At 38.6% G+C, this 21,752-nt stretch overlaps 1 protein-coding gene across 2 annotated transcripts in view; it reads right to left on the bottom strand.

Annotated features, from left to right (window-relative positions):
- ttc38 (tetratricopeptide repeat domain 38) overlaps positions 1-21,110 on the bottom strand; it is a 30,208-nt gene extending 9,098 nt beyond the window's left edge. Inside the window, exons 1-6 of one of the 2 annotated variants that reach the window (XM_086109790.1) lie at positions 21,003-21,110; positions 20,114-20,191; positions 19,912-19,993; positions 3,057-3,228; positions 2,171-2,344; positions 722-797 (exon numbers count right to left, since the gene is read on the bottom strand). In XM_086109790.1, coding sequence (XP_085965916.1) covers positions 722-797; positions 2,171-2,344; positions 3,057-3,228; positions 19,912-19,993; positions 20,114-20,191; positions 21,003-21,032 — 612 coding nt within the window. In that variant the 5' untranslated portion in view covers positions 21,033-21,110. The remainder of the gene's footprint in view (positions 1-721; positions 798-2,170; positions 2,345-3,056; positions 3,229-19,911; positions 19,994-20,113; positions 20,192-21,002) is intronic. The other variant, XM_086109791.1, reaches the window with a different exon arrangement.
- Positions 21,111-21,752: the final 642 nt, after the last annotated feature.

Here is a 21,752-nt window from a genome sequence, read left to right as displayed (position 1 = left end):
TTTTTTTTTTACAAATTCAAGACATAAAAATCACAAATGAAGTTCCACAATCATAGATGGGGCGCCCAACCTTTTTTGACCGAAGGTCTACCGGTACTTTTCAAACCAACCAACTTGCTATGAAAGATATACATATCGTCATGCAGCATTTGGTTTCTATAAATATCTACACGTATTTCAATTTTGAAATTTTCAAGTGGGACAGAAAATGGATGTATAACTACACCATTCCTAGGTAATCACAATGTCCCATCATTGGTGAGCTACATTTTTGCAAAACTGATCTCTGGGCTAATGTGGTGATTGGGGGCTGTTAATTCATCCCCCTGGGCACCAAATTGGTTGACCCCTGCATAAGACTACTGGCATTAATATTTTTGAATTTCCTAAACAGTGGTTGACTTACCACTATTATACACATTTAGGGACGTTAAACATGACAATCGGCTTAAAATTGATTTTACCACAGTTTGGTCTGACACTTTTTTTTGTTCTTCAATCAGTTTGCTCAGTCAGCATCTTTGAACAACCTTCAATCTTCAACTGTACTTGCTGTGCATTATTTAAAAGAGTTGAATGTGACTCCTGAGGCCAGGATGAGCGGCTCATTAATGGACATCAAATAAATATTAATTGTGAATCTAAGCGGCGCACTCAACAGAGACGCAGCCTGCATCATGGATGAGCTAAATCACACAAGAAACCAGGAAGACCGTCTCACCTCCATCCCTACTTTCTCAGCCTGGTCATAGAAGTGCGTCTCCAGCAGACCAAAAGCATACAATCCTTTCAGATAGCTGAAAATATAAATGAATAGAAAAGTTCCATTTATCATTCCATTATTTGATTTTCCAAAATGAAGATCATGACAGCAGAGAATGAATGACTAATTTGAAATCAGTCAACACTGAGCCTCACTAGAATGCACTCTATAAACAAAATATCTGCACGTGCCCATTTGTTGGGTAAAGGTGGACGAAGTACACCAGTGGTAATTTGAGCTTGCGGGTACGTACTGTATGTGCGATTCAAATGATGTTCCTTGGTTGAAAACCACAGGAGTTGGAAAACAGGTATCGACTTATTGTCGTACCATGACATCCTCCGGGCTTATGGCTGTTGACAAGAGGTTTGTTCAAATACACTTGCTGATGGCCATTGCCACACCTTTTTTTTTTCCCGCTGCCTCAGATAACCTCCTATTCCAACTTTAAAAGGTAAAAGATTCTCATCACAAAAAAAAAAAAACCCCGTTCGGCCATTCGACACATGTAGCACTTCCCTCGGCTGTAAGACACATTTGTAATCAAAAACCAACCCCTCGCGTCACATTTCCACTGAATCTAGAACCAGCAGGAAAGTCTTCCAATCAACAAAATTGTCTTGTTTCACAAAGCCAGCACTGATGAGCATCATGAAGAAAGGAGATGGTTGAGAAAAGAAACGTGTAACAGGTTGACTATTACGGACTGAAAATCAGGAGGGAGGAGTAACCATAATTTTGTTTATTTCTTTTTTTTTTTTGTTGCTTTAATATGGGCAAATAATTCCTGAAGGTTTTAACATAGGGAAATATTTGACTAAAGTCCTTCAAGGCCTTATTTGACCTCCTCTTCAACCACCTCATGTGTCATGCATTGGAGCTCTTGTTTTGATCTAGACAAACAATCCCTTAAAGGTTTAGGATTGGTGACAAATTGTGTGTGATGGACGGCCAACGATTGACTATAGCATCAAAATGAAAGGGTTTCTTGCACGGACAAAGTCAATAGATAAAACATCAAAATATGCCCAACAGCAGAGAAGTCCCCCCAAAACAGTACATATTATTAGTACAAGACAATACATTCTGATCCTGCCTTAGCCATCTTATGTCATATCTTTGAAAATGCAGAAGAGTCTAGCTGTGTCTTTTCAACTTTTGCAGATTCAAAATAAATACTACTCGTGCTTGGGCAATGAGAACATAAAAAGTGAGATTTCACAAACAGAATCCTGTGAATGTCATGAAAGCTTATGAACGCCAATGAACGTGGCAGATGATGAGGCTATGTGTTGAGTTCAAATCGCTTGGAGTCACCCGTTCCTAAGAGTTCTTCCTAATGAGGTACGCCATTTGTCTTGGCAAGGAGTTGGAAATGCAATTTCGAATGCACGTAATCTACCATACCTGGACAAAGGGGTATGAGGCTTCCAGTGGGGCAGTACTCGAGCAACCGAATCCCTTATCTGGGTTTGAGCTCCCATATAGAAATAGTTATCATGGGCAAACCTGAGGGCGAGTAAGTCTGTGGGATGATCAACCAGGATGTCTTCCCAAACATCACTGGCTCTGGGTAAATTCCTACAAGAAACATGAGTCAGTACAATGGCACGCAACAGTGCAATTTCTTTTTTTTGGGGGGGGGGGGTAGTGAATTTTTTTTAGTTACACTCAAACCTCGTTTTTCGAACGTCTCTGTTCTCGACCAAATCGGTTTTCGACCAAAAATTTCGAGTTTTTTATGCCTCGGATTACGAGCAAAAATCGGTTCTCGACCAAACTGAGCGCACTTAAATGCACCACTTGACTCCTCTCGTCTTCTTTACACGAGGAAGTGACACTTCCTCAGGTAGACGAGGAAGTGACGCTTCCTCGTGTAGCGTTCCATTGTGATCAGACGTGTTCAAAAAAAATTTTTTTTTTTAAAGAGCATGGTTTCGGTTTTCGAACAAATCGGTTTTCGAACAGCCTTCTGGAATGGATTATTTTATTCTATTTTTTTTTTCCGAAACGCACTAAGGAGTGGCACCTAAATTTCGTTGTATGCTATACAATGGCAATAAAGGCGATTCTGATTCTGATTATGGTCGAAAACTGAGGTATGACTGTATCATAAAACCTTACTGACTTTATATTGTGTGAGTATATTGAACCTGGTTCAGACTTGGCACTTCCATTCTATTGTGTGTGTGTGGGGGGGTTTTCTATTGTGTAATGTTACCACAACATACAGCATTCCTAAATCCCCAAACTGCCAGCCTGATCCTCATCTCCTGACTTCTCGAAAGCTCACCCATGTGACAACAACTCCAAGCCCTTGACGTGGAGCTTCTCTCTCGGCGTGAGGTTTTGACTGCCGGCCAGCTCCAATGTTTTCTTCACAGCGCTGGCCAGACGTTGGTTCAGGCGGGGGGTGGTCGCTGTTCCCAGCAACTCTAAGCCCGTGCTAATCACATGGCCCATCACTGCCAGGAGAATTCATGATATTGCTTATTGGACTTTTTCACTGCACACTGAAGGCTCTAAACCACTTTATTGTTGAAACTAGGTCTTACGAAATTCTTACTTCTGGTGTTTTCTGTATCGTATGTATTTATTCTCATTAGAACTCACACAAACATGCTTTCTTGTAATATTCAAACAGTTACTGGATTAATAAACATTAATGTTCCAAACAAAACCAAACCACACATTTTAATGAAGTCTAACTCTGAAAAAGCAGAGAGACATTTCAACAAGACAGCAATGAGGTCACCCACTATTTTAATATTTATGTAGTTCAAACAAGCTTTTACAAGTATGCATTCATATTCAGCTCATGTAAGTTTCAACAATGCCGCCAGGCAGTGGCGGTTCTGGGGGGGGGGGGCCAGCGGGGGCCAGTGCCCCTGTAGCACCGATTCTGGCCCCCCCTGTGGCCCCCCCTCCGAGCGCAGATTACGCAGTCGTGCCGAGTCGCCGACGTGAAAGGTGGAACCAAAGTGCGTGATTTAACATTCTAGTCGGACCCTTTAGTGCGCTGCGCCATTTAAAAATGAGCGGGAAAATGAGAAGCAGTCCGCAGAGAAGGAAATTACCACGACACGAGTGCTATTTGCGCGTGTGCGCGTGTGTGCGTGTTTGTGTGTGTGTGCGCACGTTTGTGTGTGTGCGTGTGTGTGTTTGTGTGTGTGCGTGTGCGTGCGCGCGTGTGTGTGTGTGTCTGTGTGTAACTTTTTTAGTCTCCCTTTTTATTTTAATTTTTATTTAACAGGATCAATATATAAGATATTGCCTTTTAAAATTTGGATAATTATATGCATGTAAAACATCTAGCTTCAGTGTATTTGCAATGTTTGTCCCTGGCGGGCTGGTACCATATCATCCCCTGGCTTGAATATTCTCAACAGATGGACACGGCGTATTGTTATGCTTGCAGACATTTTAGCCCTCCTAATACTGTTTTTTTTCTCATCACTGTAATGTTATGACTACAATTTCAAAGTCTGAAGAAATAAAAAGTCAAATAAGATTTCAAATCTGTCTTTTTAGCCCTGGGTTGAATGTGCCCCCCCATCAAAACCCCTGGCCCCAGCCCGGCCCCCTCAGTGAAATTGATCCAGGACCGCCCCTGCCGCCAGGCCAGTTCAGGGAGCATGCATTGAATCATCCATCCACTCCCAAAAATGGCTGCCTTTTTTTTCCTGCTTCTTTGAAGTGTTTCAGGTACCCAAGTGTTTAATTGGTGTTCCCCGATGATACAAGTGACATGGCTCATTTGGACATCCTCGAGAAGCTGATTGTTTGTCACAAAGAGACTTGGTGCCAATTGGGTCCAGTCAATGTCACTTGTTAATGTCTAACTTAAGGTCTCTAAAGGCTTGAACCAGTGGCCATGGTTTGAAAATACTTGGAACGCCAAATATACTCTTTCCACGTGATGTACCTGTGAGCAAACCACTCTACAAGTCAGTTCCCAGTCAGCAATATTGGTCTGGCCCAGCTCTGGGGCAGACACGGCACGTACACTCGGCCCACATATCTCAATGAATGATGGTCCTGCAATGGCCCACGTCTGGCATCCACGATGTGGGCCGCATTCGGCCCAGATCTGAGCCGCATTGTAAAACCATATCTGGCCCTACTAGGTGTGATGCTGTGGGGAGGAATATTTGCCACCAAAAACTAAACGTGAATAACTTTTAAATAGTTTATACTGAATTTGAATTACGTGAATTGAAGGTCAATGGCTCGGATAATGGATGGATTTGTATATTTTACTCTGAATCATATTGAATAACTGAATCTGAATTGTACAATCTGAATTTGAAACGATAGACTTTTTTTTCTTTGAAACTGTATTTGATCCTCACTGAAAATTTAATTCTGTTAATTTTCATATTCAGTCTTACAAATACAAGACAACGTTTTTTTCAACGTCAGATTTTGTTTTTGAATTGAGGTACTAAGTTTTAAATTAACTTTATGGTCAAGTATGAAGTATCCGGTTTGTATTGCAGCAAACGGAATCAAAATTAATTTCATTGTATATCAGTGCAGAAAGGGTTCTTTTTGGCAGCACCTCTGACTGATCAATCACCTACATTTTCACAAGTGATGTGTCGGTCGCGAACGATCCGGGACAAAGTGAACGATGAGCCATTTTTAGACGAAAAAAACGACCATGTATAGAAAGGCGTTTTAACAAAAAAAAAAAAACGACCATGTATAGTAAGGCGTTTTTAGACGAAAAAAACGATCATGTATAGTAAGCTGTTTTTAGCCGAAAAAAACCCCGACCATGTATAGTAAGGCGTTTTGAGCCGAAAAAAAAGGACCACGTATAGTAAGGTGTTTTTAGCCGAAAAAAAGGACCACGTATAGTCAGGTGTTTTTAGCCGAAAAAAAACGACCATGTTTAATAAGGCGTTTTTAGCCGAAAAAAATGACCATGTATAGTAAGCCGTTTTTAACCGAAAAAAAACGACCATGGACAGTAAGGCGTTTTTCAACGAAAAAAAACAACCATGTATAGTAAGGCGTTTTTAGCCGAAAAAAACAACCATGTATAGTAGTAAGGGGTTTTGAGCCAAAAAAAAGGACCACGTATAGTAAGGTGATTTTAGCCCAAAAAAATGACCACGTATAGTAAGGTGCTTTTAGCCGAAAAAAAATGACCATGTATAGTCAGCCGTTTTTAGCTGAAAAAAAAACGACCATGTAGAGTAAGGCGTTTTTAGCCGGAAAAAAAACGACCATGGATAGTAAGGCGTTTTAACAAAAAAAAAAAAAAAAACGACCATGTATAGTAAGGTGTTTTTAGCCAAAAAAAAACCCCGACCATGGATAGTAAGGCGCTTTAACCCAAAAAAACGACCATGTCTAGTTCGCCGTTTTTAGCCAAGAATCACAACCGTGTAGTAACGCGTTTTTAGCCGAAAAAAAACGACCATGTATAGTAAGGCGTTTTTAGACGAAAAAAACGATCATGTGTAGTAAGGCGTTTTTCGACGAAAAAAACGACCATGAATAGTTAGGTGTTTTGAGCCGAAAAAAACGACCATGAATAGTAAGGCGTTTATTTTTTTAAAAATGACCATGTATAGTAAGGTGTTTTTAGCCGAAAAAAAAACGACCATGTACAGTAAGCCGTTTTTAGCCGAAAAAACCCCCGACCATGTATAGTAAGGCGTTTTGAGCCAAAAAAAAAAAGACCACGTATAGTAAGGTGTTTTCAGCCGAAAAAAATGACCACGTATAGTAAGGCGCTTTTAGCCAAAAAAAATGACCATGTGTAGTAAGCCGTTTTTAGCCGAAAAAAAACGACCATGTATAGTAAGGCGTTTTTCAACGAAAAAAAAACAACCATGTATAGTAAGGCGTTTTTAGCCGAAAAAAAACAACCATGTATATAAGGCGTTTTTAGCTGAAAAAGATGACCATGTAAAGTATATAGTAAGGCGTTTTTAGCCGAAAAACCCCCGACCATGTATAGTAAGGTGTTTCTAGCCGAAAAAAACGACCATGTGTAGTAAGGCGTTTTTAGCCGAAATAAAAACGACCACGTATAGTAAGGCGCTTTTAGCCGAAAAAAGTGACCATGTATAGTAAGGTGTTTTGAGCCGAAAAAAACGACCATGAATAGTAAGGCGTTTTAACAACAACAAAAAAAAAACGACCATGTATAGTCATGTCATGTTCCGTATTTGGCAGCAGGTGGCAGGCGTTCATTTCTGCCGCCTGCACACCTGCTGCCTATTTGTCGGTGATTGCACCTGCTATATCTAGGCGCTCCGGCGGTCGACCCATTGCCGGAGTATTGCATGCCGTGCCACTGCTGTTGCCAATGTTCGTAAACATTATTCAATACAATTGCTGTTGGTTACATTTTCTTCTTCCCATGGGGATTATAAGAGCGCATACGTGAACTAGTAATTGTTTTAATCATCTTTCCTTGCCGTTTTTCGTTAGTGTTTTCTGTTGTCGCGTTACACTATTTCCTGGTTCTCGTTTTTACCAGCGTTTTCTGTTGTTTGTTAGGCGGAGTTTTTGTTTATAATAAATATTGTTTAGACGAAGTCCTTGTTCGTGTCTGCTATTTCGGGGATCCACTTATTCTCGTTTGCTCTGTTACGTACAAAGCAGTTTCTTTTCCTGCTTCGTGCGTAACGTGACAAGTAAGGTGTTTTTAGCCGAAAAAAACGACCATGTGTAGTAAGGCGTTTTTAGCTGAAAAAAACGACCATGTATAGTAAGGCGTTTTGAGCCGAAAAAAAACCGACCACGTATAGTAAGGCGTTTTTAGCCGAAAAAAATGACCATGTATAGTAAGCCGTTTTTAGCCGAAAAAAAACGACCATGGATAGTAAGGCGTTTTAACCCAAAAAAATGACAATGTATAGCAAGGCGTTTTTAAGCGAAAAAAACCAACCATGTATATATAGTAAGGCGTTTTTAGCCGAAAAAAACAACCATGTATAGTAAGGTGTTTTTAGCCGAAAGAGATGACCGTGTAAAGTATATAGTAAGGCGTTATTAGCCGAAAAAAAAAAATGACCATGTATATAGTCAGCCGTTTTTAGCCAAAAATCATGACCATGTATCGTCAGGCGTTTTTAGACGAAAAAAACTACCATGTGTAGTGAGGCGTTTTTCGAAGAAAAAAAACGACCTTGAATAGTAAGGTGTTTTGAGCCGGAAAAAACGACCATGAATAGTAAGGCATTTTAACAAAAAAAAAAAAAAACGACCATGTATAGTAAGGTGCTTTTAGCCGAAAAAAAATGACCATGTATAGTAAGCCGTTTTTAGCTGAAAAAAAACGACCATGTATAGTAAGGCGTTTTAACCCGAAAAAAACGACCATGAATAGTAAGGTGTTTTGAGCCGAAAAAAACGACCATGTTTCGTAAGAAGTTTTAACTCCTCTTTTTCGGCTAAAAACGCCTTACTATTCATGGTCGTTTTTTTTTTCCGGCTAAAAACACCTTACTGCACACGGTTGTTGTTTTTTTGGGCTAAAAACGCCTTATTATATATGGTCGTTATTTTCGTCGAAAAAACGTCTTTCTATACATGGTCGTCTTTTTGGGTTAAAACACCTTACTATACATGGTCGGGTTTTTTTCGGCTAAAAACGCCTGACTATACATGGTCGTTTTTTCGTCTAAAAACGCCTTACTATATACATGGTCGTTTTTTTCGGCTAAAAACGCCTTCCTAAATATGGTCGGGGTTTTTTTCAGCTAAAAACGGCTTACTATACATGGTTGGTTTTTTTCCGGCAAAAAACGGCTTACTATACATTGTCGTTTTTTTCGGCTAAAAAAGCCTTACTATACATGGTCGTTTTTTTCGGCTAAAAACGCTTTACTATACATGGTCGTTTTTTTCGGCTAAAAACGCCTTATTATACATGATTGTTTTTTTTCGGCTAAAAAAGGCTGAGTAAACATGGTCGTTTTTTCGGCTAAAAACGCCTTACTATATACATGGTCGTTTTTTTCGGCTAAAAACGCCTTCCTAAATATGGTCGGGGTTTTTTTCAGCTAAAAACGGCTTACTATACATGGTTGTTTTTTTTCCGGCAAAAAACGGCTTACTATACATTGTCGTTTTTTTCGGCTAAAAAAGCCTTCCAATACATGGTCGTTTTTTTTTCGGCTTAAAACGCCCTCCTATACATGGTCGTTTTTTTTTCGGGTTAAAACGCCTTACAATACATGGTTGGTTTTTTCGATTTAAAACGCCTTACTAATATACGTGGTCGTTTTTTTCGGCTAAAAACGCCTTACTGCACATGGTTGGGTTTCTTTTGACTAAAAACGGCTTATTATACATGGTCGTTTTTTTCGGCAAAAAACGCCTTCCTATACATGGTCATTTTTTTTCGGCGAAAAACGCATTGCTATACATGGTCGTTTTTTTCGGCTTAAAACGCCCTCCTATACATGGTCGTTTTTTCGGCTAAAAATGCCTTACTTATCCATGGTCGTTTTTATAAATCTAAAAACACCTTACGATACATGGTCGATTTTTTCGTCTAAAAACGCCTTACTATACATGGTCGTTTTTTGCGCTGAAAACGCCTTACGGTATATGGTCGTTTTTTTCGGCTAAAAACGCCTTATTATACATGGTTGTTTTTTTTCAGCTAAAAAAAGGCTGAGTAAACATGGTCGTTTTTTCGGCTAAAAACGCCTTACTATATACATGGTCGTTTTTTTCGGCTAAAAACGCCTTCCTAAATATGGTCGGGGTTTTTTTCAGCTAAAAACGGCTTACTATACATGGTTGGTTTTTTTCCGGCAAAAAACGGCTTACTATACATTGTCGTTTTTTTCGGCTAAAAAAGCCTTACTATACATGGTCGTTTTTTTCGGCTAAAAACGCTTTACTATACATGGTCGTTTTTTTCGGCTAAAAACGCCTTATTATACATGATTGTTTTTTTTCGGCTAAAAAAGGCTGAGTAAACATGGTCGTTTTTTCGGCTAAAAACGCCTTACTATATACATGGTCGTTTTTTTCGGCTAAAAACGCCTTCCTAAATATGGTCGGGGTTTTTTTCAGCTAAAAACGGCTTACTATACATGGTTGTTTTTTTTCCGGCAAAAAACGGCTTACTATACATTGTCGTTTTTTTCGGCTAAAAAAGCCTTACTATACATGGTCGTTTTTTTCGGCTAAAAACGCCTTCCTAAATATGGTCGGGGTTTTTTTCAGCTAAAAACGGCTTACTATGCATGGTTGTTTTTTTTCCGGCAAAAAACGGCTTACTATACATTGTCGTTTTTTTCGGCTAAAAAAGCCTTACTATACATGGTCGTTTTTTTCGGCTAAAAACACTTTACTATACATGGTCGTTTTTTTCGGCTAAAAACGCCTTATTATACATGATTGTTTTTTTCGGCTAAAAAAGGCTGAGTAAACATGGTCGTTTTTTCGGCTAAAAACGCCTTACTATATACATGGTCGTTTTTTTCGGCTAAAAACGCCTTCCTAAATATGGTCGGGGTTTTTTTCAGCTAAAAACGGCTTACTATACATGGTTGTTTTTTTCCCGGCAAAAAACGGCTTACTATACATTGTCGTTTTTTTCGGCTAAAAAAGCCTTACTATACATGGTCGTTTTTTTCGGCTAAAAACGCTTTACTATACATGGTCGTTTTTTTCGGCTAAAAACGCCTTATATACATGGTCGGTTTTTTTCGGCTAAAAAAGGCTGAGTAAACATGGTCGTTTTTTTCGGCTAAAAACGCCTTACTATATACATGGTCGTTTTTTTCGGCTAAAAACGCCTTCCTAAATATGGTCGGGTTTTTTTTTCAGCTAAAAACGGCTTACTATACATGGTTGTTTTTTTTCCGGCAAAAAACGGCTTACTATACATTGTCGTTTTTTTCGGCTAAAAACGCTTTACCATACATGGTGGTTTTTTTCGGCTAAAAACGCCTTATTATACATGGTCGTTTTTTTTCGGCTAAAAACGGCTGAGTAAACATGGTCGTTTTTTTCGGCTAAGAACGCCTTACTATACATGGTCGTTTTTGTCGGCTAAGAACGCCTTACTATACATGGTCGTTTTTTTCGGCTAAAAAGCCTTACTATACATGGTCGTTTTTTTCGGCTAAAAACGCCTTACTATACATGGTTGTTTTTTTCGGCTAAAAACACCTTTCTATACATTGTTGGTTTTTTTCAGCTAAAAACGCCTTACTGTCGATGGTCGTTTTTTGCGCTGAAAACGCCTTCCGATATATGGTAGTTTTTTTCGGCTAAAAACGCCTTATTATACGTGGTAGTTTTTTGGGCTAAAAACACCTTATTATACATGGTCGTTTTTTTTGGCTAAAAACGGCTGAGTAAACACGGTCGTTTTTTCGGCTAAAAACGCCTTACTATATACATGGTTGTTTTTTTTCGGCTAAGAACGCCTTACTATACATGGTCGTTTTTTTCGGCTTTAAACGCCTTACTATACATGGTCGTTTTTTTTGTCTAAAAACGCCTTACTATACATTGTCGTTTTTTCGTCTAAAAAAGCCTTAATATACATGGTCGTTTTTTTCGGCTAAAAACGCCTTACTATACATGGTCGTTTTTTGCGCTGAAAACGCCTTCCGATATATGGTAGTTTTTTTCGGCTAAAAACGCCTTATTATACGTGGTAGTTTTTTTTGGCTAAAAACACCTTACTCTACATGGTCATTTTTTTCGGCTAAAAACGCCTTACTATACATGGTCGTTTTTTTCGGCTAAAAACGCCTTACTATACATGGTCGTTTTTTCATCTAAAAACGGCTTGCTATACATGGTCGTTTTTTTCGGCTAAAAACAGCTAACTATACATGGTCATTTTTTTTCGGCTAAAAGCGCCTTACGATACATGGTCGTTTTTGACGCTAAAGAATCCTTACTACACATGGTCGTTTTTTTCGGCTAAAAACGCCTTATTATACATGGTCGTTTTTTTTCGGCTAAAAACACCTTTCTATACATTGTCGGTTTTTTTCAGCTAAAAACGCCTAACTATACATGGTCGTTTTTTGCGCTGAAAACGCCTTCCGATATATGGTAGTTTTTTTCGGCTAAAAACGCCTTATTATACGTGGTAGTTTTTGGGCTAAAAACACCTTACTACACATGGTCGTTTTTTTCAGCTAAAAACACCTTACTATACATTGTCGTTTTTTTCGGCTAAAAACGCCTTACTGTACCTTGTCGTTTCTTTCGGCTAAAAACGCCTTACTATACATGGTCGTTTTTTTCGGCTAAAAAAGCCTTACTATACATGGTCGTTTTTTTCGGCTAAAAACGGCTTACTATACATCGTTGTTTTTTTTCGGCAAAAAACGCCTTACTATACATGGTCGTTTTTTTCGGCTAAGAACGCCTTACTATACATGGTCGTTTTTGTCGGCTAAGAACGCCTTACTATACATGGTCGTTTTTTTCGGCTAAAAAGCCTTACTATACATGGTCGTTTTTTTCGGCTAAAAACGCCTTACTATACATGGTTGTTTTTTTCGGCTAAAAACACCTTTCTATACATTGTTGGTTTTTTTCAGCTAAAAACGCCTTACTGTCGATGGTCGTTTTTTGCGCTGAAAACGCCTTCCGATATATGGTAGTTTTTTTCGGCTAAAAACGCCTTATTATACGTGGTAGTTTTTTGGGCTAAAAACACCTTATTATACATGGTCGTTTTTTCGGCTAAAAACGCCTTACTATATACATGGTTGTTTTTTTTCGGCTAAGAACGCCTTACTATACATGGTCGTTTTTTTCGGCTTTAAACGCCTTACTATACATGGTCGTTTTTTTTGTCTAAAAACGCCTTACTATACATTGTCATTTTTTCGTCTAAAAAAGCCTTAATATACATGGTCGTTTTTTTCGGCTAAAAACGCCTTACTATACATGGTCGTTTTTTGCGCTGAAAACGCCTTCCGATATATGGTAGTTTTTTTCGGCTAAAAACGCCTTATTATACGTGGTAGTTTTTTTTGGCTAAAAACACCTTACTCTACATGGTCATTTTTTTCGGCTAAAAACGCCTTACTATACATGGTCGTTTTTTTCGGCTAAAAACGCCTTACTATACATGGTCGTTTTTTCATCTAAAAACGGCTTACTATACATGGTCGTTTTTTTCGGCTAAAAACAGCTAACTATACATGGTCATTTTTTTTCGGCTAAAAGCGCCTTACGATACATGGTCGTTTTTGACGCTAAAGAATCCTTACTACACATGGTCGTTTTTTTCGGCTAAAAACGCCTTATTATACATGGTCGGTTTTTTTTCGGCTAAAAACACCTTTCTATACATTGTCGGTTTTTTTCAGCTAAAAACGCCTAACTATACATGGTCGTTTTTTGCGCTGAAAACGCCTTCCGATATATGGTAGTTTTTTTCGGCTAAAAACGCCTTATTATACGTGGTAGTTTTTGGGCTAAAAACACCTTACTACACATGGTCGTTTTTTTCAGCTAAAAACACCTTGCTATACATTGTCGTTTTTTTCGGCTAAAAACGCCTTACTGTACATGGCCGTTTTTTTCGACTAAAAACGCCTTACTATACATGGTCGTTCTTTTTTCGGCTAAAAACGCCTTACTATACCTTGTCGTTTCTTTCGGCTAAAATCGCCTTACTATACATGGTCGTTTTTTTCGGCTAAAAAAGCCTTACTATACATGGTCGTTTTTTTCGGCTAAAAACGGCTTACTATACATCGTTGTTTTTTTTCGGCAAAAAACGGCTTACTATATACATGGTCGTTGTTTTTCCCGCTAAAAACGCCTTACTATACATGGTCGTTTTTTTCGGCTAAAAACGCCTTACTATATATGGTCGTTTTTTGCGCTGAAAACACCTTATGATATATGATCGTTTTTTTCGGCTAAAAACGCCTTATTATACATGGTAGCTTTTTGGGCTAAAACCACCTTACTATACATGGTCTTTTTTTTCCGGCTAAAAACGCCTTACTAAACATGGTCGTTTTTTTTTTCAGCTAAAAACGGCTTACTATACATGGTTGGTTTTTTTCGGCAAAAAACGTCTTACTATATATACATGGTCGTTTTTTGCGCTGAAAACGCCTTACTATATATGCTCCTCTTTTTCGGCGAAAAAAGCCTTACGTTCTCACATTGAGGTCTACGCAGGATGTTAATTACAACCCTGTTAGTAAAGTGGTTTGTGCATCTGCGTCACAATGCAGTTTGATTCTGGCTCAGGCTATTTGTGTGTTGTCGAAAACATGTGTGGCCATCGTTTTTTTTATTCTCTTCACGCTCTCACTCACACCAAGGAACAATTCACAAAATGCCTAATGATGCATCAGCATTTTTTTCTGCAAAAATACTCCTTTTAGGACATGGTCGTTTTTTATTGTGAAAAACGACTTTCTTTACAAAGAAAAAAAAAAAAAAAAAGCGTGTCTTGAAGAAAAAAGTGTCATATTGAGACAATGTCGGTTGCTCACATCCAGCCAGCTAGTCGAGTGGTTAGTGGGTCTGTATCCCAGTGCGGAGGTGCTAGGTTCAATTCCAGCTCTGGCGATTTGTGTGTTCTCAAAAACATGTGGGCCCATCCCTTTTTTCGCTCTCATTCTCACCAATTAACATTTCACAAAACACCTGACAATACATGGTCATCTTTTTGGCTGTAAAAAAACGCCTTGCTATAAATGGTCGTTTTTTTATTGTGAAAAATGCCTTCCAACACACAAAAAAAGCTTGACTATTCATGCACTTGTATTTTGAAAAAAAAGTGTCTTGTATCGAAACTATGTGAAGCGTGCATGGCGGCCTGGTCGCCAGATAGTTAGTGTGTCTGCGTCACAGTGCAGAGGTGCAGGGTTCGATTCCGGCTCCGGGCTTCTTGTGTGTTTTCAGAAAGAAGCGTGGCCATCCATTTTCTGATCCTCTTCTCCAGACATATCTTTGCACTCACACCAAGGAACAATTCACAAACAACCTTCCTATCCATCGTCGTTTTTTTGGGCTAAAAACGCCTTACTATACGTGGTTGTTTTTTGGGCTAAAAACGCCTTACTATATATACATGGTCGTTTTTTTCGGCTAAAAACGCTTTATTATACATGGTCGTTTTTTTCGGCTAAAAACGGCTGACGAAATATGGTCGTTTTTTCAGCTAAAAACGCCTGACTATACATGGTCGTTTTTTTCGGCTAAAAACGCCCTACCATACATGGTCGTATTTTCGGCTAAAAATGCCTGACTATACATGGTCCTTTATTTCGGCTAAAAACGCCTTACTAAACATGGTTGGGGGGTTTTCGGCAAAAAACGGCTTCCTCTACATTGTCGTTTTTTTCGGCTAAAAATGCCTTACTAAACATGGTCGTTTTTTTTGTCTCAAAACGCCTTACTATACATGGTCGTTTTTTTCAGCTAAAAACGCCTTACTAAACATGGTCGGTTTTTCTTCAGCTAAAAACGGCTTACTATACATGGTTGTTGTTTTTTCGGCAAAAAATGGCTTACGATACGTTGTCGTTTTTTTCGGCTAAAAACACCTTTCTATACATTGTCGGTTTTTTTCAGGTAAAAACGCCTTACTATATACATGGTCTTTTTTTTTCGCTAAAAACACATTCCTATACATGGTCGTTTTTGTTCGGCTAAAAACACCTTTCTATACATTGTCGTTTTTTTTGGCTAAAAACGCCTTTCTATACGTGGTCGTTTATTTCAGGTAAAAACGCCTTACTGATCATGGTCGTTTTATTCGGCTGAAAACGCCTAACTATACATGGTCGGTTTTTTTTTTTGCCAAAAACGCCTTACTATACATGGTCGTTTTTTTTCTGCAAAAAATGCCTTACCATACATGGTCATTTATTTCAGCTAAAAACGCCTCACTATACATGGTCGTTTTTTTTTGGCTAAAAACGCCTTACTATACATTGTCGGTTTTTTTCGGCTAAAAATGCCTTACCATACGTGGTCGTTTTTTAACAGCAAAAAACGCCTTTCTATACATTGTTGTTTTTTTCGGCTCAAAACGCCTTACAATACATGGTCGTTTTTTTTCGGCAAAAAACGGCTTACTATATACATGGTCGTTGTTTTTCCCGCTAAAAACGCCTTACTATACATGGTCGTTTTTTTCGGCTAAAAACGCCTTACTATATATGGTCGGGTTTTTTTTCGGCTAAAAACACCGTTCTATACATTGTCAGTTTTTTTCAGCTAAAACCGCCTTACTAAACATGGTCGTTTTTTTCGGCTAAAAACGCCTTACTATACATGGTCGTTTTTTTTTTTTTCGGCTAAAAACACCTTTCTATACATTGTCAGTTTTTTTCGGCTAAAAATTCCTTACTATATGTGGTCCTTTATTTCGGCTAAAAACGCCTTCGTAAACATGGTCATTTTTTTTCACCTAAAAACAGCTTAGTATATACATGGTTGTTTTTTTTTCGGCAAAAAACGGCTTACTATACACATGGTCGTTTTTTTCCCCGCTAAAAACGCCTTACTATACATGGTCGTTTTTTTCGGCTAAAAACGCCTTACTATATATGGTCGTTTTTTTCGGCTAAAAAAGCCTTACTAAACATGGTCGTTTTTTTTCACCTAAAAACGGCTTACTATACATGGTTGTTTTTTTTTCGGCAAAAAACGGCTTACGATACATGGTTGGGTTTTTTTCGGCTAAAAACACCTTTCTATACATTGTGGGGGTTTTTTCGGCTAAAAACGCCTTACGATACATGGTCGTTTTTTTCGGCTAAAAACGCCTTACTATATATGGTCGTTTTTTTTCGGCTAAAAAAGCTTTTCTATACATGGTCGTTTTTTTCGGTTAAAAAAGCTTTTCTATACATGGTCGTTTTTTTCACCTAAAAACGGCTTCCTATACATGGTCGTTTTTCTCGGCAAAAATCGGCTTACTATACAGTACATTGTCGTTTTTTTTCGGCTAAAAACGCCTTTCTATATATACATGGTCGGGGTTTTTTCGGCTAAAAACGCCTTACTATACATGGACCGTTTTTTCGGCTAAAAAGGCCTTACTATACATGGTCGTTTTTTTTCAGCTAAAAAGGCCTTACTATACATGGATGGTTTTTTTGGCTAAAAACACCTTTCTATACATTGTCAATTTTTTTCGGCTAAAAACGCCTTAATATACATGGTTATTTATTTATTTTTACTAAAAACGGCTTACTTTACATGATTGTTTTTTTTTTCAGCATAAAACGGCTTACTCTACATTGTCGTTTTTTTCGGCTAAAAACGCCTAACGATACATCGTCGTTTTTTTGTCTAAAAACGGATTACTAGACATGCTTGGTTTTTTTTTGGGCGAAAATTGCCTTACTAGATACATGGTTGTTTTTTTCGGCTAAAAACGCCTTACTATACATGGTCATTTTTTTCGGCTAAAAATGGCTTACTATACATGGTCGGGTTTTTTTGGCTAAAAACGCCTTTCTGTTCATGGTTGTTTTTTTCGGCTAAAAACGCCTTACTATACATCACTGGTGTCAAACTCATTTCACATGGTGGGCCACATATGGCCTCGGTAGATGTCAAGTGGGCCGGACCATTAAAATGATACCATACTTTGCTATAAACAACCAAAACAATATGTCTTTCCTTTGTTTTGGTATCAAGAAGCACAAGAACATTTGGAAAATGTTGAAATTTAATGAACGTATCTTTTACAAAACATTTCATGAAGCACCTTAAATTTCCTTCAACAAATGTGCAATTTACTTTTATCATTCACATGTATGCATTGCAACTGATCCCATTGATTGTACAAACTTTAACAAGTAATTGGTATTGAAAAATATAGAAATGCACTTTATGATTAAACAAGATTTATAAAGAAAGGAAGTTTTAAACCATTTACACATGCATATAAAATCTAAATGTAATCCCTTCCAACACCTTACAAACTAAGGAGAGTGCTATTAAATGTGTAAATGTGAGAGTGCTATTGATAGCGTCTGCTGTCATGGGTCTGTCTCAGTGACGGACTGAGGCTGTTGTCTTCTTCTCTGGTCAAAACAGTGTCCCTTAGCGGATACTCAATGAATTGCACCTTATTAAAAATATTAATTCTGTCTTTTAAGCATTTTTTTCATTTTTAAATTATCCTGCGGGCCTGATTGAACCTCGCGCGCATGTGTGCGTGTGCGCGCACGTGTGTGTGTGTGTGTGTGTTTGTTTGTTTGTTTGTTTATTGAACATAAAACATATATACAGTAATAATTTGACAGAAAATAAGGTAGATAAAAAAAGTAAAAAGAAAGAAATCAATCTTCATTCAACACAGTTATTATGTTCAAGGGAGTAGGAAGAAGTAAAAAACGTATCTAGTCCTACCCCGTTATGTGATTGTATCTAATAAATCATTTTTATATCAATCAGAAAAGAAAAAAGTAAGAAGAAAGAAGTCTCCATAAGGCTCATACTTTACCCTTAACCGTGATATTTTTACAACTTTTGGTTTGTATCGGGATTATATACTTCCACACCCTGACACTCTTGTGTCAATTTTCTCTTGTATTCATAATGGATATTTATATACCTTTCTCTATTTATCAACTTAGTTCTGATTTATCATTATATTTAATGTTTTGAATTTATCATTTTAACTCTGATTGATGTAGGTTGTTTGTACTATTTTTTTGAATTTGTTTTTGAACTCAGCAAGCGATTTACTGTGTGATGTGTGTGTGATGAATGGAATTCCGCATCGGTGTGCAATTGTAAAACAAGGCTGTGTGTTGAAAAAATAAATCTGAAACTGCATTTAAGGGTGGCTCAATACTGGCTGGCCATATACGGGCCGGAGTTGTAAATTGAATTCTGGTCCAAATACTTCACTCCACAACTGGCCCTCATCTGGTTTGCCAGAGTCAAGCCAGTGCCTCCTTTGCCACTCCTGGGCCGTGTTCGGCCCACATGCATTATGCCAGTGCCGACTCAAGGCCAGCTGTGCCAGCTTCATGCCGAATCCGGGCCAGATGCCTTTGCTGACTGGGCTATAATCAGTCTCACATTGAGTTTGTCCGCCAATGATTGGCAAGGAAACTGGCCGAAGTTCCAAAGAGCCAACGTTGAGAGGCAGCCAAAGCACCAAAAGACAACAAATTCAACAAACAAGAGGTCAATTGCATTGATTCAAGCTCTACGTATTAGCTTGGTATTTTTTATTGATGGTGCGTCAATAAATTTAAAAAAACGATGATGTTTATGCTGTTTGGCTTACCAAAATACACAACAAGAAAAATTATGTTTACTTTTGACTGTAACTTGGAGTTCCAACAAAACAGCAGAGGCCATTTTGTTCTTCTAAACTGCTTCTTGTTGTGAGGTGAGTTGAGTTCGCTGTCACCACCCATATTTACAAATTTTTTTCATCCAATTTTTTTTTTAAACTCTCGCACAGTCTTGTCTAACTATGCGCATGGGTAGGGTTTTTATTCCTCTGGTATTTTTCCAGAGTTTGCACAGGGAGAACTAGGCTTTAGGGGGCGTATGCACCGTTGAGGGATGGAACGCAGCAGACACCCGGCCAATGGAACCAGCTCCCTTCCATCATTCCATTTAAAATCGGAGTGGTGGAAGGGCACACAAACTTGAAATTGCGAAAGCAGAAATTGACTTGCTTGGGCCTGACAGATGAGATTGCCGCACACACAAAATTGTCGCAGTATCCAGGCAAGCTGCAAGATCTGCCCATGCGAATGATGGAGTCGCCCCACATGTGACGAACTCCCAAACGTTTTGCTGTGTGCTGTGGGGGTGCTTTTAAAATGCCTAGCGACAGGCAGCTAAACTAGACCTGCCCCGGAATGTAAATGAAGATGCGCCCATTTTTAAGAGCTGTTTACTTTTTGCGACCAAAATTGTCAAGTGCGCTGGGCGCCGAAACGGCCGATGAGATGCAACGTGAGCCCAAACACGCTAAACTAGACTTGCCTCTGCAGGAAATTGCAGTCACACTCGTTTTTACTCTGAGCGCACGGGCGCCTTTCAATGAAAATTGGGCCTTATTGATATTCATAAATGTTAGTTTTTCTATCCTCCCTTTTGAAATTCTTCACGCAGCACAGCAAATATTTGATCAAGATGTCCGTTTCAATATTTTAATAAAATTCATCTGGTTAGCCTACCAAAATCCGGATCAGCCTCCTTGATACGAGTAATGCATCCCTCAATTCCTCCGATACTGTCAATGTTGCGCCGTTTCACATACTAAGGAGAAAACAAAATTGACACAATGAAAACAACGCAGCAATTTTCTCACCTTTCGTACCAAGTGTGAAAATGAGTTCACTTGAATCGTTGTACATTATCTGTGTGTAAATTATCTACCTGAGTCAGAATAGCATCATAAAGCTTGCACGCCTCATTACTGCTGGTGGAGAATGGAAGACCCTCAGCCCTCCAAGCCTGGGGGGGGGGGGGGTCTAGTCAGTTCTGCTCAATCAATAAAATGTACCACAGTGCAACTTTTAGACACGGGACATACTGTACTGTACTGTAATGACGAAGCCGTTCGGAATTCATATTTGCCCTGCAAATCACGAGTGTTGACCACTTAATCAGATTTAGATTTTATTTTCAAGTCTCAGTGTCAGTGACCCATGAGGCAATATAGACAAAATGCTCAGGGTACCCGCCGAGGCCATAGCAGGGGAGCAATATATATATATATATATATATATATATATATATATATATACTGTACACCTTCAATGCGCTGTAATAATATTGAAGATAATCATTACAATTAACTACTAAAACGGATAAGCTACCATAGATTCTAATGGGAAGCAATGGTTAAATAATACTGCTAAAGATTATAACACCAAATAAAGACCTGGCCACAAGTATGCTCTGATGATTTAAAACTGTCTACACAGACGAAACATTTTTATTTTATGCATGCGTAGTAGAACTCGTGCTTCTTTTAGGTTTGTCATTTTGAAAATTTAAATTACATACATTATTTCAGATTTAATTGATTTTGACATTTAAATTTGTTGACGTTAGAAACGAAATACGTTAAAAAAAGAACTACACTATTCAATACATTAATGTGCAATACATGTAATTTGCCGATGGAATAGGGTGCCAAAAAACTAACACTCGGCTCGCAGGGTAGGGTACACCACGTTTGGTCTGAATTCTACCACCCGCGAAAAAAAACACCAAACGTTTTTCGACTCGTTCGAAAAATGACCGCTCATGCAAGACTTACAGCACAGTCCCTGAAGCTCAAAGGATCCATTTTGAGGTTACTGTATGGATGCAAAGTACAACTAGAGACAGCAAACTTTGACTCCTTCGCTACTTTTCCCTGAGTCAAGTTAGGTTAAAATGACACGCAGCGGAAACCTTTGCGGAAGTCCAACCTTTCAATCTAAGTGCACCAATAAAAAGCGCAAAACAACCACCCACCGGGCACTACATTAGGTACTCCTGCACTGACAGGAATTTATAATAAAGCTTTGTCGATGCTATCAAAAGATACAGAACTATAAAAAGCGACTATAAACGTGAAGAAAAGAAAATGCAGCGTTTTGATATACCTAGTGAGCTTCCATCTACTTATCCATTATTTTTGCTCGATTGTGTTAAAATAACCTCCCTCTAGATGTGGCAAATTCAAAACATTTTTCACAAGGATAGATTAAAAACTCCTATAGTGTTTATTGATGGAGATTGAATGTTCGTCTGCTGCAAAAATAATACCATCCCGCAGTTACATGCTAAATTTATATCTGGATGTTATTCCAGCAACATCCTAGCAAATAAACCCATTTGATTTTACATGCAAAGTATTTGTCATATTTGAGCAATCAGTGTCAATTCCACACGACAATAGTTCTATTTTATGATCCACATCTTCAAACGGGGCGGCCCGGTAGTCCAGTGGTTAGCACGTCGGCTTCACAGTGCAGAGGTACCGGGTTCGATTCCAGCTCCGGCCTCCCTGTGTGGAGTTTGC

The sequence above is a fragment of the Hippocampus guttulatus genome, chromosome 4 (genome assembly GCF_054856545.1).
Source record: "Hippocampus guttulatus isolate MCC_2025c chromosome 4, RoL_Hgut_1.0, whole genome shotgun sequence".
Lineage (NCBI taxonomy): Eukaryota > Metazoa > Chordata > Actinopteri > Syngnathiformes > Syngnathidae > Hippocampus > Hippocampus guttulatus.
Note: the sequence above shows the minus strand (reverse complement) of the source record. Positions and strands in the feature narration are given on the sequence as shown.